Here is a 25249-nt window from a genome sequence, read left to right as displayed (position 1 = left end):
GAAGCCAGGGGCTCGAACCGGGATCCTTACGCAGGTCCTTGAGCTTTGTGCTACATGCGCTTAACCTGCTACACTACCACCTGTCTCCCAATGTTTGTCTTTATAATGGAGTCTGCTATTTCAGACAGAAGTGCTGCATTTTTGCTAATCTTTCATCTCCAAGAATTTTAAATTCAGAGTGTGGTGGTTCTGTCTTCTACTGTTGATATTTCCTTCACCTGATTTGGACAACTTCTGAGGCTTCCTACCTCAACCTGAACTTTATTCAAAGTATCCTTTAAGGTCCTGCAATTCTGTTTGGATTTTTTTTTCCCAATAATTTGTATTTCTTTGGTAAAATGATCACTGAGTTCTTAAATGTTATGATTAGTTTCTTGAATTGATTTCATAATGAACTTTCTGAACTCAGTCATTGACTGTTTTCTAGATCTGTGTCTTCCTGGTCATTTTGGGGTTTGTGTCATTGCTGTCTGTGTTTCTCAGTTTCCACACTTAGTGTGAATTTTGTTCTTGTGCCAGCAGGAGGTGCTATGGGGTTTCATCTTGAGTCACCAGACTGGGTCTGTTTCCCTGGTGTCAATAGAGGGTCTCCCTGCTGCTGTTCCAACCCCTGTGGGACAACAGCACTGGAAACTCAAGAAACCACAATTGTAAATCGGTGAGAGTTTAGGTGATTTTTCCTATCTACAGTTTTTTGTTGTTTTAAGTTGGATCCAGAAACTGTGTGCCTCCGCATCCCGCATCCATTCTCCCAGTTTGGTGCCAGCCATCCCTAAGCACTGCTATTTAATGACCAAATTGCTCCCTCACTCCTTTTCTGTTCACAAGCCATATATTCTGAACTCATCTGTGCCTTAAGTAGTTTTCCTTTTTTTTTTTTTAACTTTTTTCCCCTTTTCATTTATTTATTTGCTTCCAGGGTTATTGCTGGGGCTCAGTCTCAGCACTGCAAGTTCACTGGTACTGATAGCTATTTATTCCCTTTTATTGGCAAGAAGAGAGAGAAACTGAGAGGAGGAGGAGATAGGAGGAAAAGAGACAGAGAGACACCTTCAGCCCTGCTTCACCACTCAAGAAGCTTTCCCTCTGCAGGTGGGGGCCAGAGGCATGAACCTGAGTCCTTGCACACTGTAATGTGTGCACTTAGCTAGGTGCATAACTACCTGGCCCCTTATTTTTTTTTCTTTTCTTTTTTAATGGTAGTTTCTTGAACTCAGACCTGGACATGGTCCACATCAGCTGCCAGTCTCCCAGTCTGGTGCCAGCCATCCCTGAATAGGGCCATTTAGTCCTGAGAATGTCTCCCTCACCCCTTTTCTATCTGCAAGCCACACATGCTTATACTCATCTGTGCCTTGGTGAGTTTCCTAAGAAATCCTGGTTGTATTGTTCAGTCTTTGAGGTGGTGTTTGTTGCCTTTCCTAGTTGACTGGGGAGAGCAAACAAGTCTGCTCCTACTCCACAGGCAGGCCTCCAGAAGTTCCTTACTACTCCTATTTCCACATTCAAGTTCCAAGACCAAGTTATCAATATATTTGTATATATATTCTAATTTCCAGCAGGAACTCAACTATAATATACCTCTAAAGATAATCCATCTATTAAAGTTATTCCAAGTTAATTCACATGTCTTTGCTCCCAAGCTACCTACTCAATGGCTTAAAGGAGAATTTCTTGAATTGTTTAATTAAGTAATTAATTAATTTCCAAAGTACAGTTTAGCTTTACCTTATAGTGCTGGGATTGAGCTGGGGACCTCTGCACCTCAAGTATAAAAATACTTTATTTCAGGGAGAGTAATGGTGTACAGTATAGTCTGTCTTTTCTTTTTCTCATTTTGTTCTTTTTATTTATTTATTTATTTATAAGATGAAAACACTGACAAGAGCATAGGACTATTTCCTTATCTTTTCTTTTCTCTTTTTCTTTTTTTGCTTCCAGGGGTATAGCTGGAGCTTTGTGCCTGTACTACGAATCCACTGCTCCTGGAGGCCACTTTTTCCCATTTCTGTTGCCCTTGTTATTGTTATTATTGTTGTCATTGCCAGATAGGACAGAGAGAAGTCAAGTGAAGAGGGGAAGACAGAGAGGGAAAGAGAAAGATAGAGACCTGCAGACCTGCTTAATCGCTAGTGAATTGACCCCCCTGCAAGTGGGAAAGCCAGTGGCTTGAACTGGGATCCTTAAATGATCCTTGCACTTTACACCATGTAAGTTTAACCTGCTGGCTACCACCTGGCCCCCAGTGTTTATCTTTCCGTCTCTATCTCTGTCTTCCCTTCCTCCCTCGATTTCTATCTTTCCTATCCAACAACAGCAACAACAATAATAATAACAACAACAATGATAAACAACAAAGGTAACAAAAGGGAAAAATTATCCTCCAGGAGCAGCAGTGGATTGATAGTGCAGGCAATGAGCCCTAGTGATAAACCTGGAAGCAAAAAAAAGATTCTTCCCACTCCATAAGGAGTTTTTTGTGATGGTGGTAATTCCCTTTGTTGTGCAAAAGCTTTTCAGTTTGATCCATTTTTGCTTTTGTTCTCCTTGAAATTAGATTTAAATTTGCTGAAGACGTTGCAAAAACTTATTTACTGGCTCCAAAGTAATTTTAATGTTTATTTCAAGAATCTTCAAGAATCATATGACTCTTCAGGGGGCCTAGAAGTAGCATAAGCTTCATGAGACCTGAATCAGGTCTGCAGGTATCTCTTTCTCCCTCTCATCTCTCAATTTCTCTCTGTCCTATCTAATTTTTTTTTTAAAAGAGGGGACCTGGCCATTGGAAACTGTACTTGTAGTGCAGGCAGCAAGCCCTAGCAATAGCTCTCATGGCAAAAAGTAATAATCATAATATAAAGAAAGAAATATATGACTCTGTTAACATTTACAACAGTTTCCCAATATTGCAGAAACTATTATAATCTGGTCAACTATTATTTTTTTATTTAACCAGAACACTGCTCAGCTCTAGCTTATGGTGTGTGTGTGTGGCGGGGGGTTGAATGTGGACTTTGAAAACTCTTGCATGAGAGTCTCTTTGCATGACCATCATGCCGTCTCCTCTTACTTTTGGTCAAATCTTTCATAAAATATCATTTACTTATTCAGCTCCTTAAAATGACTGGACTTTAAGACCCATAATCTTGTTTGTGTTTTGAAAATCTTACGATCTGAGGAATACTACAGGACTGACAAAACGGCTCACTGGGATATTGTGCTTCCTCTGCTGTTCCTGCGCATGGCCCAGCACTGAGCCCGGGACAGCTGCTCTGGAGGTGACTGCAGGGCTCTGGCTTTCTCTCTCTCTCCTTGCCCTCACTCTCTTCCTCTCTAAAGTCCATGAAGAACTATGAAACCCCAGTAAAAACAAATACTTCATATATACTTATATCTCATTTTAAGTGCCTATGTATATTGTGTGAGAAATTATGTTGACAAAGCATAATGTTATTCCTAATACATTTGCTCAATTCTTGAGGGAAACAAGCTACATTACCTTTGCACTGTGGAGGATTTGTCCAGGTCCCATTTAAGCACATCACTTCTATGCTCCCGAACAGGTCAAAAGGCTTTTTGCATTCATAGCGAACTCTCTCACCAGATTGGTACCGAGACACCTTCTCTGGTAGAATAGCATTTTCCACTCTGGGTGGATTCTTACAGGAAACATCTGTAGAGAAAGAATAAGAACAACTCTAACATAAAGACCATTTGAGTAGCAAATCAGAAAAATCATTACAAATATATTTCAGAGGGATTCAAAGAATATGTTAGGAAAGGCTGTTAATTTTACTAAATTTACATACAAGACATAGGAGAGGAGGACAAGGTAATACTGATAATAGATTTAGACTTCAGGGAGTGGGGTAGTAGTGAAGCGGGTTAAGCACATGTGGCGCAAAGTGCAAAGACCAGCAGAAGGATCCCTGTTGGAGCCTTAGTCTCCCCACCTGCAGGGGAGTCGCTTCACAGGCAGTGAAGCAGGTCTGCAAAGTGTCTCTCTTTCTCTCCCTCTCTCTGTCTTCCCCTCCTGTCTCCATTTCTCTCTGTCCTATCCAACAACGACGACATCAACAACAACAATAATAACTACAAAAACAAGAAAAAAAATATTTAGACTTTAGTTCTTTGGCTTCCCTACTTTGCATTAGAAGGTTGATCAGCATTGTTTTAGCTAGCAAAAAAAAAAAGGGGGGGGCGGAGCCAAGATGGCAACTTGCAAACAGCAGCTGGTGTGAACTCCAAGTAGCAGCTTGTGACCGGGGATTCTCTAGCTAGGGTAGGATACTGGGCCGTCAGCAGGAGGGTGAATAAGAGGTCCTAAGGGTGAGACCACTCCTGAGTTAGAAAACGGAGGCCAGGGAGTATGGTGGTAGTGGCGTGGGTTAAGTGCAAAGTGGCCCAAAGCACAAGGACTGGCATAAGGATCCTGGTTCGAGCCCCCAGCTCACCACCTACAGGGGAGTTGCTTCACAGGTGGTGAAGCAGGTCTGCAGGTGTCTATCTTTCCTTCTCTCTGTCTTCCCTTTGTATCTCCATTTCTCTCTGTCCTATCCTACAATGACATCAATAACCATAATAATAACTACAACAAAACAAGGGCAACAAAAGGAAATAGATAAATATAAAAAAGAAAAGAAAAGAAAAGAGAAGAAAAGAAAACGGAGGCCAGGGGGCAAAAAAGAAATCTTTTGATTATTTCTTAAGCTCACCCCTCCCTCCCACCCCAGAACCAGCACCCAGGGGCTGGACAGCCTCCTACCAGGCTCCCTGCTGATCTGTTTCCTTTACCAAGATTCCTGGCTCACCAGGGGTATGATTCCAAACCTTCTCTTTTTTGTTTTCCTTCTCTCTCTTTTTAAAGTGGCTGGAGCTCTATTTGAGTGACAAAATACCTGACCAATCATAGCCTCATCCCTGCCTGGGAAAGACTACTTGGAGGTTGTTTTTTTTTTTTTGGATACTTCTTACAACTGGCCATCTTTGCTCAGGCTGCCTGCAACCAATCAGAAGCAGTCCAAGCTGCAGACTGACTGTTAGTGTTTCTTACTCTATTCTACTTTATTATTACTATTATTATATACCTGTGTCCCTTTTGCCCCCTTCTTCAGGTTGACCAAAATTAACTGTTGTTGTTTTCTCCATTGCTAGGTGACTGAGTGTCCTATCCAGAGTGAAAGGAACTTTTTTCTCTTTACCTATTCCCTCCATTCTCCTTTCTCCCTCCAACTATCTAATTAAAAAAAAAAAATTCTTCACTTTCACTACTCTTTTTTTTTCTTGTTCTTGTCTTCTTTTCTTCCTCCTTTTGATTTTTGAATTCACTGATACTTGTTTGTGAATTATTTGGGGGAAGGAATCTGACTCAGAGTGGACTATGTGTGTGTCTGTCTCTCTTCTCTACTTCCCTTTCTGCTCTTCCTATCCCTAATATTTACATCAGACAGTAATTTAACATAATTGTCTATTCTTGCTATCCCTTTTTTCCTTTCTCTTTTTCCTTTAGATTTGGTTGCTATTTTTCTTGAGCTGGAGGTGTTGTTTGGCTAACGGGTATTGGTTGAACTGCATCAATCCTTGCTTAAGTTACTATTGTTGTAATTTCTGAGGTTGGGTGACTACATTTGTCATAAAGGTATTTAATATAGCGTGGCTTGTACTCAAAACACAAAAATTGAAGAATGACAGAAAAGAAATTTTAAAAAAATCAATAAACAAAAATGGTTAAATCAAGAGCAAATAAAACTACCACAATAAATCAAGACAGGAGCCCAGAAGAAACTACAAATCAGTCAGAAGTAACCATAGATAAGAAAAGTATGTAAGCAATAGTAAACCTAATAATCACAGAAATGAAGACAACTATGGAGGAAAGGGCTATCAGAATTAGGGAAACAACAGATGATTCCTGAAGGAAAACACAAGCTACCTCGAGGTAATTAGAGAAATGAAAGCTGAAATAGCTGAGCTAAAAGGACAATTAGTAGAACAAGCTAATACTATAACTAAACTTAAGAAAGAAGCAGAGGGAAGGGAAAGCAGGCTAACAGAAGCAGAAAACAGAATTAGCCAGACAGAGGATGAGTTAGAGAAAATTAAGAAAGAGGTAAAAGAGCTCAAAAAGAGATTGAGAGACACTGAAAACAACAGAGACTTATGGGATGATCTCAAAAGAAGTAACATTCCTATAATTGGCCTGCCAGAGGAAGAAAAAGAGGAAGGGGAAGGAAAGATTCTAGAGGAAATAATAGAAGAAAACTTCCCAGACCTAAACAACAGAAAGGACATTAAGATTCAAGAGGCCCAGAGATTCCCAAACAGAATCAGCCCAGACCTGAAGACACCAAGACACATCATAGTTACAATGAAAAGAAGTAAGGGTAAAGAAAGGATCCTAAAGGCTGCAAAATAAAAAGAAAAAGTCACATACAGGAGAAAACCCTAAGATTATCAGCAGACTTCTCCACTCAAACTCTAAATGCCAGAAGAGAATGGCAAGATATCTGTTGAGTCCTGTATGAAAAAGGGTTTCAACCAAGGATAATAAATCCTGCTAGACTTTCATTCAAAAAAATAAATAAATAATAGATTTCTCTGGATATTTGCCTATAGTAAAAAGAATATAACTTATTTTTAGCCAAACAATTTGTAATCCACAAAAAAATACAATAAACTGATGGTTTGGCATAACGATTCAGTTTTATTCATCCGACCTGTGAATCACAATTTTAGACTCCAGGAAAAATAAACACAAGTACTTCCTTAGAAATATATGATGTACTCAATCGGCATTAACACATTACTCAAACATTAAAAACTGTCTACATTTAATGATGTGAAGGGCAGCTGCACATGATCAGCGGCATATTGTGATACTTAAAAGACATTTTAATCAGCTAATTAGACATTCCCCAGAGTTACCTCTGCATGTTGGATTTCCTGTCCAATTGCCATTAATACACTGCACAATATTGGATCCATCCATTTGGTGAAACTCTGGACAAGCATAAGACACTTGTTCTCCTGAATGATATACATTCTTTGTGTGGCCTTTGGGTTTGGCAATGTCAAAGCTGGGTAATTGTGAACAGTCCGTGTCTGAAAGAAAAAGCATTTTTACTACACTTTTAAAATCAAAGTATGACAACTAATTATATTCCAAAATAACGAGTACATACAGCACGAAATTCAATGACATTTTTCTTATATTTTGAAATATGTGTGAGTGATGCTGTCTTTTTTTATATATATTTTTTTATATTTATATTTATTTATTTATTCCCTTTTGTTGCCCTTGTTGTTTTATTGTTGTAGTTATTATTGTTGTCATTGTTGTTGGATAGGACAGAGAGAAATGGAGAGGGGAGGGGGAAGACAGAGAGAGGGAGAGAAAGATAGACACCTGCAGACCTGTTTCACCGCTTGTGAAGCGACACCCCTGCAGGTGGGGAGCCAGGGCTTGAACCAGGATCCTTATGCGGGTCCTTGTGCTTAGCGTCACCTGCGCTTAACCCGCTGCACTACAGCCCGACTCCCGATGCTGTCTTTTTTTAAAGAACTTTTTTTTTTGCCTCCAGGGTTATTGCTGGGGCTCAGTGCCTGCACCATGAATGCTCTGCTCCTTGAAGCCATGTTTTTCTTCCCCTTTTGTTGCCCTTGTTGTTGTAGCCTTGTTGTGGTTATTATAGTAGTTGTTGATGTCATTTGTTGTTGGACAGGAAAGAGAGAAATCAAGAGAGGAGTGGAAGACAGAGGGGGAGAGAAAGATAGACACCTGCAGACCTGCTTCACCAGCTGTGAAGTGACTCCCCTGTAGGTAGGAAGCTGGGGGCTCAAACCAGGATCCTTATGCAGGTCCTTGCACTTTATGCCATGTGTGCTTAACCCTCTGCACTACCGCCTGACCCCTTTTTTAAAGAATTTTTTAGAATTATTATTTATTCCCTTTTTTCACTTTATTTTATTGTTGTAGTTATTATTATTGTTTTTATTGATGTCATTGTTGTTGGATATGACAGAGAGAAATGGAGAGAGGAGGGGAAAACAAGAGGGGAAGAGAGAAACATAGAACCTGCAAACCTGCTTCACTGCCTGTGAAGCGAACCCCTTACAGGTGGGGAGCCTGGGCCTTGAACCGGGATCCTTAAGCCAGTCCTTGCCCTTCACACTACCTGCTCTTAATCCACTATGCTACCACTCGACTCCCAAATCCTGTCTTAATTACATTGAATAATTCTACATTTATCAGAATCATGACAGGGCAACGGTGATGGTAAAAACTTAGATATGTATACACATAGTGTTTGAGATTATATTTCTCATATTCAAAGTTGTCTGCTCATACATGCAGCAAAATAGCACATCTGTTTTGACATTTTTGCATTTTTCAAAATCTTAAGTTTATTCATGTTAAATATTTTGGAAAGGTATATCAATATATTTATATGTGATTAACTAGCAGAGAATTGAATGATGATGAGATTGATAATTAATGATAAGTCTGATAATTAATCATAATAAGAAATTTGAAGCTGCATACAAGATAACATGAAAATAATATAACCTGACTCATGTCAATCTTATTCAAGTTGAGCTATATCAGAATGCAGAATATTCCAGAATTACCAAACTGCTTACTGTTTAGTTGTCTATTTGTGCAACATATATTCTGAATTAAAGCTATTAGTCAGTGATAGAAGAATGAGTACACTGTACTTATGCATTCTGGTAGACTGGACCACTTTGCTCCTAAACACGTTATGGATGGATCTCCGTTAATCCCATAACCTTCGACACAACTGTATGTGAACTGGTCTCCAAAGTGGTAACTGTCTGCCTTCTCAGACAAGACACCATGTGAAATCTCAGGTGGAGGTGCACAAGGAAGTCCTACAGAGAAAAGGAAGAATGAGTCTATGCTTCCTAACAGTATGTACTGGTCATAAGTATACATTTTCTTTAATATAGATTTAATAGTTTTATTTGGGGGGAAAAAAGACTACACAGGAGCTTCCACCACGGCACAGGAGGGGCACCAGTGCATCCTAAGTCACCCTGCTAGTCTTCATCCAGCTGTCAGTTTGAACTTAGAACTAAAAATGTCAGAGTATTTATGTCAGAGATTACCAGTGCTTCTCTGAACTAAATATGAATAACAAATGGAAACAGAGAGAGAATCAATCAACCTAAGAAAATATTGTGTTATAAGAAATCAGAAAGCATACTGTATAGAAGGAAGGTTAAATCAGTTGTCCTGGTGACAAATTAAACACAACATGCCAAGTACATGTGATAATGCAGACATATAATACTTGCATGAAAGGAGCAGGGCATGAGTAGGTCTCCCTATATATATAGCTGGTTTAATTCCACAACATGTTCAGTCACAATACAGAGATGTTAGTATTACAAGTAGTTCTGGAATAATCAGTTAGGTGAATAATAGTTTTATTGATTAGGCAAACATGGTGTCATATGTGCTATGTAAATAGACTGAGATTCTCAAAGATCAACAAGTGGCACATAACCTTGATGATAATGACTTCTCCTGAGCTGACTGAAGGTATTGCTGTTGGGCGCTCTCCTCACCTGTACACTGAGGTGGAGAACTCCATACTCCCATATGACACGTTATCCCATCGTCATTAGATATCCTGAAACCCTCTTCACAAATGTAACTTAATTTGGTGCCATGTGGGTAAAGCTCCTGCTCAAATGTTTTTTCCAAAGCAATTTGTCCATTTTGTACAGGAGGTGGCTGAGGACATGAGACTTTTTCTATATGAAGAATAGGGACCAAAAGACCAAGAACAAAGATAATGTTAAAGTGGAAAAAATGCAGTCAAGAGCTATTTGAGCTTTGAGATAAAGACAATTGAAAGAAATTAACTACTTGAACACTGAGAAAGAGAATCTGTTACAGCATCAGACTTGCATGTCTGAGGTTCCTGGTTGAGTCCCCAGCAACACATTACTGAAGTGATACACTGATTTCTCTCTCTCTCTCTGTGTGTGTGTGTGTGTGTGTGTGTGTGTGTGTCTGTCAACTTTCATATGAAAGTTTCTGTCATGTGGTAAATAAAATAAATCATTAAAATATAAAGATTAATTTAAATTTGAGAAAAAATTAAAAATTGTAGGATTCTTTTTTTTTAATTTGAGACTATGAGTTAATAGGAGTGTATATTAGCATCATTCCCACCATCAAATGTATGTGTCCCTCCTGCCTCCCCTCCTGCCCACAGTGAAGCTGATTCTATAAGTTGCAAGATTCAATCTCCACAATAACTATATTGTCATACACTTGCTCCTTTGGTCTTGCTTTTTTACAACTAGAGGAGTAAAATATACATTAACACAAATTTCATCTGGTATTTACATAGAAACCCAGTTTCTTGTTTTGTTTGTTTTTGTATAGAGGTACAAAGGCAGAGAGGTGCAGAGAGGGAGAGGGAGAGGGAGAGGGAGAGGGAGAGGGAGAGGGAGAGAGAGAGAGAGAGAGAGAGAGAGAGAGAGAGTAGAAAGTTGGAGAGATCACAGCACTGAAGCTTCCTTCAGTGCAATGTGGGTGGGCTGGAAGCTGGGTCATGTGCATGGGCCCAAACCCCAGGCTTTGGTCTGTATTTATTTCACAGTAAAAGTGAACAAATGCTGATTGGTTTATGGACTTAACTTGTCATTTACTGTTTCAAGAAAAGTGGAATATAATGCGGGAGATCTTCATCATTTTGGTTCACACAAATCACAGGGAATCTTAACATCATTTGAAAACACCTTCCAGAGTTACTTATACAACACTGACCGACACAATGTGGCAGTGACTGCCATTTTCCATTTTTGCATGTGATTTCTTCTGTGTCCTGAATTAGATAGTTTTCTTGACAGAGAATAGATATTTTTTGTCCATCCTGATAATTCACTGTGGTTGTCATGGCTTCAGCATTGGGAATCTGAGGTGGAGGTGCACATGGTTGTGTCTGTACTTCTAAAAATATTAAAATTATATTTCCTGATTAAAATTTATTAGTCAAAAGACTAGAAAGATGACTTAATAAATTGAAAATCCAATAACTGTATTATATCTGATAAAATAACAATTTAAAATCCAGTAGCAATGTTATATTTTCAGTTGTATGGCATTATCCTATATCCTATTACCTACAAATATTTTTGTGTTTCTTATAGCTTCCTCTTTTTATATTTCCTGTGATAAGTCTTGCATAATGAATGTGACTGTATTTTAATTATTGTTAGGCATTAAGATTTTATTGGCCTTTTTCCCCATTTTATTTGACAAGACACAAAGAAATTGAGAGGGGAATAGGAGATAGAGAGGGAAAGAGAAAGAAAGACACTTCAGACCTGCTTTGTGCAGTGACCCCCCCCCCCCCGTAGATGGGGAGTCGGGGGCTCAAACCTAAATCCTGTGTCTGCCCGGCCAGACATGCCTAACTGAATTACTCAAGGGCCGGTACTACTGATGTCAGAATCCCTATTTTACAAACATCCACTAACCATCATCAAATGGATTGGATATAGAGGTAGATAAAATGCTCCCGGTATACAGCTCACACAACCTGACTTTATAGTTACATTGCCAGTATGATAGGAAAGACCATTTTATAAACATGTAGCTAAACTCTTATAAATCTGAGATGGCGTCAATATATTTGGGCAGTTGAAAATCTGAAGGCAAAACATATCCTATTCAACTAAAGTGAAGTCCCAGATGACAATACCTGGAAGCTTTAGGTTTTCACTGTAATACTTTGACTTTGCTTTCTCACTTCATACTATGCCTTCTATGAGCTAAAGGCTTTATGTGAATATAGTTGGGAAAGTCTTGTAGATACTTTCAATTTTCCAACCATATGTAGTCAATACAGAGAAACAGTTTTTTTCATACTTGATAATACCTTCTGATGGTATACTTCTAAGTTAAGTCAATAGGAGCTTACATTTAATTAAAAAATGTCTTTCCCTATTTTAAATATCAACTTATTTTTCAGTATTTTTGCCAAGATTTGTTTGCTTCTTCATTTTTTTTCTAATTGCCGCCAAAGGGACAGCTAGTACTTGCTGTATGTACCACTCCTGGTAGCCTTTTTTTTTTTCTCTTCTTTCATTTCTTCTTTCTTTCTCTCGCACTCTTTTTAGTTCTTTCCTTTTTTCCTTCTATTTTTTCATCTTCCCTTCCCTTCCTTGCTTCCTTCTTTCCTTACTTCTTTTGTTCCTTAATTCCTACCTTCCATCTTTCTTTCATTTTTTTCTTTCTCTATTTTCTCCCTTCCTTCCTTCCTTCCTTCCTTCCTTCCCTACTTTCCCTCTCCTCTTTTCATTTGATAGGATAAAGAGAAATTGAGAAGGAAAAGGAAGACAGAGAGGGAAAATTAAAAAAGCACCATTTCATCACTTTCAAGCAATCCTGGGCTTGAACATCAATCCTTGCACGTGGTAATGTATATGTTCAATCAAGTGTGCACATTCCAGGCCCCAGACTTATTTTCTTCTGTGTCTGCTGTTAACCACTTTACCCCCTAATAGTCTTTATTTGCACTGTTTCATCATAAACCTTGCTAGAGGTTAATCTAACTCAAAACATCCTAAAAAAAAAATCACAATAGAACATTTTAGCTGCCTTATTATAACAATTTATGATTTAATTGTGGTTTCCTTTTATATACTTAGGGAATATTTTCTATCCTCATCCATACTATAATACGTAATTGGCTATAGGTTTGTCCTAGAGTTTAATTTTGTTTTTGTTTTATCTGCTATTATATCTTAAAAGTTTAAATATCTTTGTTTTTCCTATACCCCATACATTTCTGTGTATTATGATCATTGTCATTTTGTTTAAAGAATGTTCAGTAAGGAAATCCTTCATAAGGAATTCTTTCCTTTTGTAACTTTGAGATGCTTGAATGAACTGAACATCCAAGGTCAATATTGATTTATTTTTGTTTTTGTTTTTAATTTAGAGTGAATGACTTGAAGATATTGCATACTTAGATTTTTAATCCCTTCACCATATTGAAACAGTCAATTATTTTAAATTGATTATTAAAGTAAGACAATATAGACTTCAGTATGATCAGAATTCCAAAATATTTTAAAGATCTTATAATTACAAAAGGTTAACTCATAAACACAAAATAACAAATGTGTATATATCCAATATACATCTAAGTACATGTATCAGCATTGATAGGACTATAGAAATTATAGATAAACACACAGTCCTGGTTGGCAGTACTCATGGTACTTATATTCTGATTGATTAAACAAGACAAACACTTATAAATTTAAAGAAATCGTGAATAGCTTTAAATTGATCCAATATTTAGAGTATATTTATGCTTTCATAGAAAAATGGAACCATTACAAAGACCAAAAATATGTTGTACAATAAAAGGGAAACTAAATTCCAAAAGATTAAAATATCACACAGTATGTTTGGTGTCTAAGTGTATTGAGCATTCAGTATCTTTAGGTGTTCAAACACTCTAGTCTTTTTTTCATTATACAGGCTATCTTTGAATCATACAGACAAATAGTTATAGAAATTTGTAGGCTTTACCGGATTTTTTATGAAAATAGGAAGACTAGTGTCATTAAAATTGTTTAATGACACAATTAAGACCACATATAAGACTTCAAGGATCTAATATGAGGCTACATTTATCACGGCAATGTAGCAGTAATAGTATGATAACTGAAAAGATTAACTGAATAGCTCATCCAGCAATAAATTAACACTTCTAAATCAACTGATATTCATTTCAAAGTCTTCCCAAAATGTTGCTAGTGCAGGTCAGTATGTACTCATTAAAGGACCAATTTTATACTATACTCCAAAATTAAGATACACTAAACTAAAGCCATAAGGATTGTAAAGAAAATAGAAAGAACCTATGAACCTAACTCCCTATAAATATTTGCTGTGTAACCATCAACTACAATAGGCTAAATTGTGAAATAACTTGTTATTAGGGGAAAGCAAATCAAAACTACAATAAAATGTTTCATGCATACAAGAATGGCTAGTATCAGCGAGTGCTGTTGAGGGTGTGAAGAAATAGGAATCCTCCTACACTGCTGGTAGGGATGTATATAAGCCCGTAGAAGACGAAAGAGGAAAATGTATGGAGCTTCTTCTAAAACTTCAAAAACGGGGTCCTGGTGGATGTGCAAAGGGTTGAATGCACACCATGAACAAGGACCCAGGTTCAAATCCCCTCCCCCTACCTGCAGGAAAGAAACTCTGAGAGGTGAAGGAAAGCTGCAGGTATTTCTCTCTCCCCCATCACCTCTCAACTTCTCTCTGTTTAGTCAAAATTTAAAAAGAAGAGAAAAAGGAAAGAAAAAGTAAAATATAAACACCCAGATAATTCAGAGACCCCCTATTTTGGGGTAAATCCAAACAACATGAATCAACCAGAAGTTATTTGTGTTATAGTATCTATTGTAGCTTTATTTACAGTAGCTAAGATATGGACACAGGTTATGTCATTTCCCAACAAACATGTTGAAATTTTGCTACTCACAACAAAATGAAGGGACGGGAGAATATTATATACAGTGAACATAGAAGAAGAAAGGCAAAACATTACATGATTTCACCTATGTGTACAACCCACTTATCAGTGACTATATTGTATATAGCTATTCCCACAGTAAAATGATACAGAATTACAAAAGGTAACTAAACTAAACAAAATCTGGAGAATATCAGCAATACAAGAAATGTGCCAGAGAAGACAGTGAGGATACTTATTTTTTTATAAATAGAGAAAACAATAAAAATAAACAAATGAAGTCACCAGCTTAGCTTTCTTCATAGTTTGTTCTTTTACTAGTGCACATGATAAAATTAATAATTATAAACAAGAGTCTTGGTTAACTACTACTAAATTAGCTTCCAGCTTGAAAATTATTTGCACTAGTAAACTGCTAATTGTTTTATACAAAAAATACACTGCTTTTACAAATCAGGAAGAAATATACAAATATTTTGAAATCTTAGCAAACAAAAGCTTACCCATGCAGTTAATTTCAGGTTCCCAGTTTCCATTTATACAAGTTGATTGCTTGTTTTCTGATTTTCCTCTACATTTGTAATTTAGTTTAAAATTATGACTATATGATGATTGGGGTGGCGGAGATGTAAGTACATTTGATGGTTTACAATCCAGAAGTTCGTTTGTTGCTATAAAATGAAGATATTCACACGGAGACTGTAAGCACAGACTACTATAAAATCATCATAGTTAGTAGTATAATGAAGTGAAAATTAATTCCTGTAATGTCAACAACTCATATATTCCTCATAATTCACTGCATTCAGGAATATACTAGGGGGCCAGGTGGAGGTGCATCTGGATAAGTGCACACATTACAATGCACAAGGACCCAGGTACAAGCCTCTGGTCCCCACCTGCAGGGGGAAAGCTTCATGATTGGTGAAGCACAGCTGAAGGTATCTCTCTGTGTCTTTCCCTCTCTATATTCCCCTTCCATCTCAAATTTTTTTCTGTGTCTATACAATAATAAATAAATAAAATAATAATAAAAGTAACATATCAAATTATAAGGATTTATTGATGCATGAAACAAACTCTATTAAATTTCTCATCTTAATGCCTACTCTCATAGAACACAAGCCTGCTTTACCTTCAGTTTGGCATAATAAGTAAATAAGTGGGGCCAAGTCTCATGCTGTTCTCTGAATGTGGCCCCCAGGAAAGTCCTAGAAGAGCTCATCTCAGCAGCAGTGAAAGATGGCCCTCCACATTCTCCCGGTCAGGCATCAAAGACTTGGTGACCCAAAGGTCTGTTTTGGTTCTCTTACAAATTTAAGTGCATGAATCTGTTTAAAGCAAGTAGAATTCCTGCTGTGACTAAATTATAACACTGGCTGGCTCAAGGGCCTTCAGCTCACACCCCTCCCTGCACACTGTTATATTAATTGTTATTTTTTGATATTTTCTTGATATTTCTTGACATTTTTCTTGTTATTTCATTTGAAATATAATGATTTCAAATAAAGTGAATTTTTTATTAAAAATATTGTTGAGAGAGGCAAGATGCCCATAGAAGTTGAATTGCTGAGTGCTTTCTCAGCTTGATTTACTTGTTTACCAGGGCCTGAGAATAACATTTATAAAACCTTTGTGTGGGGCAGGGGGAGAGACTGGTGATTCCTCATATTTTAGTCTTACAAATATAAAACTAATATTCTCACACCTATAAATAATGTCAAAATAATGAAAAAATATTAATAAAATTCTCTTGTTAGCTGATACATCCTCTCTAGACACATACTGACCTAGTTTGGATTCATTATAACTGCAGACCTGACATTTTCAAGAAAATCTCCAAATTGTAAAATATGGCTTCAAATATCCTTTTATTAAAAAGGATATTTTTAGAAAAATAATGATATTTTATATAATATCTATTATACATTTTTATAAAAGTTATTCAATTGGCATATATTGTCATAATTATTAATTCAAGAAATAATAATCTCACCAATACACTTAGGAAGTTGGGTCCACAGTCCACGATTGCAGGTGAGTGATCTGTCTCCAACCATTGTATATCCATCTTCGCAAGTGACGTTTATGGAATCTCCATGGTGGTAGGGAGGGTCAGAAGGCTCAGCATAGCCATGATCAAGTTCAGGTACATCTCCACATGTACGCTTCTCCTCTGAGAAAAGGTCATGAAAACAAGACTTCTTTAATATATAGTTTCAGCCTGTTCATGAACACTGATGAAGATTCGACTTAAGTGTATCATAGTAATTGTTTGTACAGTACCAATGCATTGAGGCAAGGCTGTCCATTCTCCATCAACACACTGAATTTTATCAGAGCCTTTCATCAGAAACCTCGGCTTGCAGACATACTCCACCACGTCACTGTGTTCATATGTTCCTTGCAGCAGTCCCTTAACTTCTCCATTAGGAAGTTCAGGAGGTGGGACACAGGACTCTACTTGCTCTGTGGTAGGAACATTGTGTCATTAAGGGAGAAACTGCATGGGAAACTTTTTAAAAATTACTTTACTAATACTTTATTTTTGATGGATGTTGAGAATTATTATTTGATTTAATAATGATTGACAAGATCATAGGATAAGAGGAGTACAATTCCACACAATTCCCACTACCAGAATTCTGTATCCCATCCCCTCTATTGGAGGCTTTCCTATTCTTTTTTTTGCCTCCAGGGTTATCGCTGGGGCTTGGTGCCTACACCATGAATCCACTGCTCCTGGATGCTGTTTTTTTTTTTTTTTCCCTTTTTGTTGCCCTTGTTTTTTTTTGTTGTCGTTTTTTGTTGTGGTTATTATTACTGTTGTTATTGATGTCATTGTTGTTGGATAGGACACAAAGAAATGGGGGGGGGAGACAGAGAGGGGAAGAGAAAGACAGACACCTGCAGACCTGCTTCACCATTTGTGAAGCTAACCCCCTGCAAGTGGGGAGCCTGGGGCTCGAACTGGGATCCTTACTCCAGTCCTTGTGCTTTGCTCCACGTGCGCTTAACCCACTGTAGTACTGCCCGATTCCCGGAAGCTTTCCTATTCTTTATCCCTCTGGTTGTACTGCATTTTACTGTTGACTGTAAGCTATTAATCCCCCCAATAAAGAAAAAGTAAAATATTAATTCACTTAATAGTCTTCAACCATGAAAACATAAGATGTTTATACCATACTTTTGTGTTCCTAGTTCTGTTATTCTGAACTATCATATTGAAAGTATATTTAAGCCCATAAAAATATGTCCAATAGCATATATATATATATATATATATATATGTATGTATATATATATATACACACATTCATGGTTATTACTGGGGCTCGATGCCTGCACTATGAATGCACTGCTCCTGGAGGCCATTTTTCCTACTTTGTTGCCCTTGTCCTTGCTATTATTATTATTGTTGCTTTAGCTGTTGTTGCTGGACAGGACAGAGAGAAATCGAGAGAGGAGGGGAAGACAGAGGGGGAGAGAAAGATAGACACCTGCATACCTGCTTTATCACCTGCAAAGTAATGTCCATCCAGGTGGGAAACCAGGGGCTGGAACTGGGATCCTTACTCTGGTCCTGGGCTTTGAGCCATGTGCTAAGCTTAGCCCCTGCACTACCACCTGGCCCCAGCCTAGATATTTTAAGGATATGCAAAATACCTAACAACATATGGTTGTGTAAATTATAGCAAAATTCCAAGTCCATGATAACATTTTACAAATTTTGAAAACTGCCATTATTTTTTTTAGGCAAGGATTTGACCTGCAGGTTTTAAATTTTATTAAGTCATCTAGTGAGTTAATTGACTATAAACTGTGTGTATGTCGATTAGACATTGTTGGGAAAACTTTAGATGAGGCCTATGTTACCTACAATATGCAACTCTAATGGTGGAATTGCAGGCAAAGGTAAAGAAACCATTCCAGCATCAATTCACACATATTTATCTAGGGATAGTCTGAACATATTTCAGGTCACAATGGAAGCTTTAATTCCTAAATAAAGAAATCCAAGAACATACTACTCAAAAGCTTATCTCCAGGTTCTTGCATAAGAACTATTCACACTAGAAGTCAACAATGTTAAAATAAGAGACATGAAAAATCATGTTCCACAAATTGCAATTCTTAGTCCAAAAAGATAAAATAAGATTTTACCTTTACATTTTGGAAATTGAGGGGACCAGCCGAAGTGGTAACACTGAGATGAATCCGGTCCTACTCTTTTACGGTTGTCTCTGCAGCTGAATTTCACTACTGATCCAACTTTTTGTTTTTCAATTCGGGGATTAACACTTAAATATCTGTCTATTTTGGGAATCTGGCATTCTCTTTCTTTAAGAAAAAAAAGTCAGATAATTAAATGAGAATAATCAATCATGGCCAACATACTTCTTAGGAATGTTTGTTAAACGAGGTGCTGTGTACTCCGTGTACAAGTCAGTCCTAGCTCTGAAAACATTAAATGATAATGTCTACACACCTTCTAAACTCATCTAAATTCTGAAAAGTGTCTAAGTTCTAAAGCAATAAATTTATTTATATAGTCAACTTGCTTCTACTGGATATCACTTTGTCACCGAAAGGGATAATTTACTCCTACAGTTTTTGACTCTCAATTTTTACCTACATCCACACACATACGTTAAAGAAAAAGTAGTATGTGTCCATATGTGATACCCCAGGCAAAATCCCCAAGCAGCATAGACTGGAGCGGTGGTCTCTCTCACCAAGTCTTTGATGCCTAACAGGGAGAACCTGACTATGGTAGGCTACCGCATGCATGTCTCCTGGGTAGTGCTACCTAGTCAGCTCTGCAGTTGACATATCTGATTTCAACTGTCCACAAACAACTCAGTCATAATGAGCCCCATTCAAAAGATAAGATGTTCCTCCCGAAGTGTTCTCTCTCCTGCCAGCACCACCTTTCAGAGTATGATCTCCATTTACCTGAGTGTTTATGAAACAAACATGTCAGTCCCTTAATCTGCTGCTTTCTTATGCCCAATATATAGTAACATTACTTGCATCTTGCACCACTAAATTAAATCCAAATCTGTTCCTTGCATCTCCTCTGTTTACAGATTGTTCCCATATCTAGAGTTGTATCTGTTCACTGTGATATCTCAAACTGTTGTTTCCTTGTCAAAGCTTTGCACATATTTTTACCTTGGCTTGAAACACTCTATATCCACTCATTTTCCCTATAGGTTCAAATCTTATTTCTAACCAGAGAAAGCAGAAAAAACATAAAAAATATTTGTAAAGTAGTCCACAGAAGTTGCCAAAGTCGGATAATAAAGAACTTCTCTTGGGACCTGTGAAATGAACATGAATGTAAGAGATTTAACGCTGAAACTCCACAGCAAAATATTTAAGGAATATATATCTATATTTATATAGATATATCCTAGGTAATCTGTACTTGGTCTTGTTTTTAGCTTTTTGTTTTAGCTTTTTTTTTTTTTTGTAAGGTGGAGATAGAAAGTATGCAGTATCAATCCTCCTTCAGTGGTGGAGGCGGGGCCCAGGCTGGGTTGCGCACATGGCAAAGCAGCACACTATCCAAGTGAGCTATTTTGCCCACCCATTAAATACTCAGTTTTAAATAATGTGAAAACTCATATTTACAATGACATAAAGAATTATGTCATAGTGACAAATCCATAATATATCAGGCCCGTCAGAGACACTGCTTTAATGTACTTTGTGAAAGATCATTTACTTTAGCTTTCAAATGATGCCCCCTCAGTTCAGCACCATATTGATTTGGACAGATGCTTCCTCTGTCATGTGCACAACCGGGATTCCAACCTGGCCCCCACTGTCCTAAAGGAAGCTTAGGTGCTATGGTGTCTTTATCTGAAAAACCTGGTGTACAGTGGTGAAGTTATAATGAAGTTATAATTAAAAATTAAAAAAATATATATATATATATCCCCTCTTCCAATTGTCATTGAGTCAAGAAGAGAAACCCAGACTTTTTTTCATTTTTTTTATAGTGAAGTTCTATATAACTGTTAATTTTAATGACTTGGGAAGGGAGAGATAGCATAATAGCTATGAAACCAGACTTTTCATGTCTGAGGCTCTAAAGTCCCAGGTTCCATCCCCCATACCACCAAAAGCCAGAGTTGAGCAGTTGTCTGGTAAAAGTAATATATTTATATATCCTGTCAAAAGAAAGTCTAAAGGGAGAGAGAGAGAAAAAAAAAAACAGTACTTACCATAACAGATAGGCTGGTCAGACCAACCATTGTCACCACATACAATGGAACCCCTGGTACTTCCAGTTTTACTTTCATATCCACTGTAGCATTCATACTCCACCTTGTCATTCAGCTTAAACCACGTGCTGACATTTTTGCCTCTGGCATTTGTGAAGACAGGCTTAACACATGATTCTAGTGCATAACAGAATTGGATATTTCATTTGTGTTATTTATTATTGAATGGAGAATAAAACTGAATAAGGCCCAACTCAAGTGAAAATCATCATGAATTAGTATTGCTAATGAATCAAGTACCTAGTAAAAAGTCATTGAAGAATACTAATACCAAATCACTGAAGTAGTGAGTAGGAGTGAAAAGAAATATTCACACTTAATTAAGCCTTGTGAAAATTTATTAAAACTATTTTTTTAGTTCAATAATATTTTTTTAATATTTTTTATTTTATTTATTTATTACCTTTTATTGCCCTTGTTGAGTTCAATGATATTTAAGCACAACTGAATTATGCACTATCTAGGAACAATTTTGTTTCCACTACTATATATCTATGAGGACTTTCTACATACCGCAAGGATTTTCAAAGTGAACTTATCCTATAGTAGAAAACATATGAACTATATAGGTTAAATTACTGTGAGAGTATACATTATGCATCTTTACTTTAAAACATAATTTTTGATGTCTAGGAGCAATAATTTTTGCTCTTTCTACTATATTGGGTAGGAGAGAGAAATTGAGAATGGACAGTTAGAGAGAGAGGGAGGGGAGAGAGAGACATCACTTATGAAGTGTCGCCCACATAGTTGGGTAGTGGGTGTTGGAGCTTCAATATGGACTGATATTTTGCCCTATAGTTAATGAACCTTGAAAGGTAAACATTTATGCTCTTTTATGTTATTTTTTGTTGTTTGTTTGTTTTGCCAGAGCACTGCTCAGTTCTGGTTTATGGTGGTACAGGGAATTGAACCAAGGACTTCAGAGCTTCAGGCATGAGAGTCTCTTTGCTTAACTATTATGCTATCTATCCCTGCCTGATTTTCCTAGGCTATTTAAATGATCTTTTCAAATGGAACTACAGCTGCATCTTCCCCACCTGCCTCCCTAAGATTTAAGTCAAAGAAAACTTTCTACAGAAACAGTAATAACAAAGTAGCCAGTTACTTACTGATACAGGCAGGTGTAGCTGACCATCCATGCTCCAAACAACTGATTTTTCCTGATGTATTGCCATGTTCTGTTACATAGCCTGGCTTACACTTATATGTTGTCTCCTTATTTACATAATACACAGGGGCAGACTCAGAAAGAAAGCCATTCTCAATATCTAGCTTTGATTTCAAACATGTTTCTAAGATGGAGAAAGCATAAGAAAAAGATTATTATTCAATAAACAGTGTACATGTATTAAAATAATATTAAAATGTATCATCCTTGGGAGTTGGTCATTAGGGCAGAGAGTTAACTGCCTGTGGCGCGAAGTGCAAGGACTGGCATTTAGGATCCTACTTTGAGTCCCCTGCTCCCCATATGTGGTGAAGCAGGTCTGCAGGCATCTCTTTCTCTCCCCTTCTATCTTCCCCTCCTCTCTCCATTTCTGTCTGTCGCTACCTAACAAGGACGACATCAGTAACAACAGTAATAATGACTACAATAACAAGGGCAACAAAAGGGAAACTAAATAAGTAAATAATTAAAAACTGTATCTTCCTTAAGAATACCTATAAAAATCTCAATCATGTAAGTTCTTGTTTCAGAAAATATAAGCTGGAATTTCGATGATATTAAACGAAGACAGGTTACTATAATTTTTTGAAGCAAAGTATGACTTAAACAATACTCAAAATCATTTCTAATAAATCATGAGGCATCTAGTGGGCCTGGAATCCTAGTGAATACCATAATTTTAACTTGGAGTGTGTGCTTTCCAAGAATATATTTATTTATGCTTGCTTGTTCTGGAAAAGAGTTTTCAATATTATATTTTAATGGCTTATTGTTCGTTTTTCATTTTTGTTTTGTTTTGTTTGACAAAATTGTGATATATTTAGTGTAGTTTACTGAACCTGTCACCAAAGTTCTGTGCCTCCACCTCCAATCATGATAATTCTTATAAAGTCTGAAAAACACTTCACTTTTTTTCCTCAGCAAGGTCAGATGCTTTAATTTTCTCTTTCACATATGAGTGAAACTATCCAGGAGTTGCTGGTAATGATTTTAAATATCTACTAGTTTTAATCTCCTGGATCCAGAATTCAGTGAACCATAGTTATCAAGAATCTTCTGCCATAGCTACCACAGCTTTTGGTTCTGAGAATTTTGTTTTCAGTTCTTCTAGAAGAGTGAAGGTATTAATTGCCAGTTTTGCAAATGATACTCCAAGTCAGGTTCCTACAATGCTTGTTTCTGAAGCCGGCAGGCCCAGAATGTGCTTGTCTCCTGTGACATTGATGAACAAACTGGGCATTAGGAATGGATGTGTGAACATTTATCAGAGCTGGTCCACCACTTGAGTACAGAGTTAACTGTTGATAAAGCTCAGCTTCTATTTTTCACTAGAAAACAGTCAGGTGGCACACATGATGCCCAATTTTTTTTCAGTTGCTACTGAGAGGTGGCTGCTAGCTCTTTAAGGTTGATTGTTCATTTATGACAGTCAGTTGGGAGAGAGAAGCAGAGCATCACTCTGACACATGCAGTGCAAGGGATGGAACTCTGGGCCTCAGTGGTTTAGTCACTGTGCCACCACCCAGGTCCCTGGAGTAGCTCCTAATTAATTTGTCCCTGAACTTTGTACCCAAAACCTGGAACTTGCTAAATTCCAGAAGGGCACAAAGAAAAACAATGTATCAAAGATATGCAGTTTGAATGAGTGTGCTGCAGTTTTTTCCACCAACCCCAGTGTACAGCAATTTAATAAACTGCCCTCTCTAGCTTCACCACCACATGCTATAGTTGAGCAGTGTTCTGGTAAAAATAATAATAATAATTAAATAATAGTTTGAATGAGCAGAGAGGTTTGAGAGGGATCAGAATCTCAAGCCTGACTGACTGAATCTATGGCACAGATATCTGTGAGCCAATCAATGAAAATGATGAAACAGAAAGGAGAATTGTTTCCTTCAAAAAGAACAAGAGAAATCTCAATAAACTGACCCTCATAAAAAGGAGATACGTGGTTTTCCCAACAGAGACTGAAGATCCTAGTACCAGTGTTAAAAGACAAGCAGTTGGACAACTTCATACAGAATGGTGAGAAATGGAAGCTTTTTCTTTTGATTAGGAACATGGGAAGGATGTCTACTTTCACCACTGTTATTCAACATAGTTTTGGACATCCTAATCATAGCTCTGAGGTCAAAATATAAGTGAAAAAGATCTGAATTAGAATGGAAGAAATGAAATCATCACTCTTTGCAAATGGTGTGATAATACACAAAGGTTGCCACAAGAAATCCTCCAACTCTAAGTAACAATAAGTCAGTAAAGTAGCAGGCTGTAGAACTAACATTAAATTAAATACTTTTCCATATGCAAGCAGTAAATTACAGAAGGCAGAACTCAGCAAACATTCCCATACACAAATGTATAACAGAAGAATTCATTGTCTAGGAATAAATTTAACCAAGGAGGTGAGATACGAAGGCAGAACTCAGCAAACATTCCCATACACAAATGTATAACAGAAGAATTCAGTGTCTAGGAATAAATTTAACCAATGAGGTGAGATACCTATACATCAAAAACTGTAAGTCACTACTGAAAGGAATAGAGAAGAAATAAGGAAATGGAAAGATATTCCATGCTTATGGTCTCGAAGAGTATATTATGTATTTACAATACAGCCTTAACCACTATACCTATGAAATGCAAAACCTATCAAAAGTAACACAGCATTATATAAGGAAATAGAAACAAATTCTATAGAACTGTGTTAGAATAAAGCAGTACCAGAGAAGACCCAAGGAAAAAAAGAATAAGAACTAATGTATCATATTCCTTAAAGTATCATGTCCCTTAATCATACCACAAAGCTATTGTAATCTAAACAGTGTGCTACTAAAATAAAAACAGACATACATGTGATTCGAATAAAATTAAGTTCTCATAAATAAACCTTACAAATATGGACACTTAATATACAAAACAGTGCAGGAGCATGAAATGGAGACAGGAGAAGTCTATTCCAGAACTAGGTTAGCAAACTGGATAATCACATGCAAAAGAACAAAACTGAATCACTCTCACACTATGCACAAAAGTAAACTGAAAGTAGATTAAAGATTGAATTTTAGATCAGAAACCATAAAATGCCTGGGAAAAAAAAACAGAACAATCTATTATTTTAGCTGAAGGAACTTCTTTGAGAACACAAATACCAAGAAAAGTAGATGTAATTAAAGGAATTACAGTATCAAACTGAAAAGCTTCTACTCAGGGAAAAAAGGATCATCAGAATATCTCATAGAAAT

The 25249-nt window shown here is 37.0% G+C and overlaps 1 protein-coding gene across 1 annotated transcript in view; it reads right to left on the bottom strand.

Moving 5' to 3' along the window:
• Positions 1-25249, bottom strand: part of CFH (complement factor H) — a 61494-nt gene that overhangs the window by 4799 nt on the left and 31446 nt on the right. The window contains exons 10-20 of the mRNA XM_007539760.3: positions 21946-22128; positions 20774-20950; positions 18705-18881; positions 16827-17009; positions 16537-16716; positions 15044-15211; positions 10805-10987; positions 9592-9780; positions 8719-8892; positions 6925-7101; positions 3500-3673 (exon numbers count right to left, since the gene is read on the bottom strand). Of these exons, the coding sequence (XP_007539822.2) occupies positions 3500-3673; positions 6925-7101; positions 8719-8892; positions 9592-9780; positions 10805-10987; positions 15044-15211; positions 16537-16716; positions 16827-17009; positions 18705-18881; positions 20774-20950; positions 21946-22128 (1965 nt within the window). The remainder of the gene's footprint in view (positions 1-3499; positions 3674-6924; positions 7102-8718; positions 8893-9591; positions 9781-10804; positions 10988-15043; positions 15212-16536; positions 16717-16826; positions 17010-18704; positions 18882-20773; positions 20951-21945; positions 22129-25249) is intronic.

This window comes from Erinaceus europaeus, chromosome 19, assembly GCF_950295315.1.
Source record: "Erinaceus europaeus chromosome 19, mEriEur2.1, whole genome shotgun sequence".
Taxonomy (NCBI): domain Eukaryota; kingdom Metazoa; phylum Chordata; class Mammalia; order Eulipotyphla; family Erinaceidae; genus Erinaceus; species Erinaceus europaeus.
This window is presented reverse-complemented; position numbering and strand designations above follow the sequence as displayed.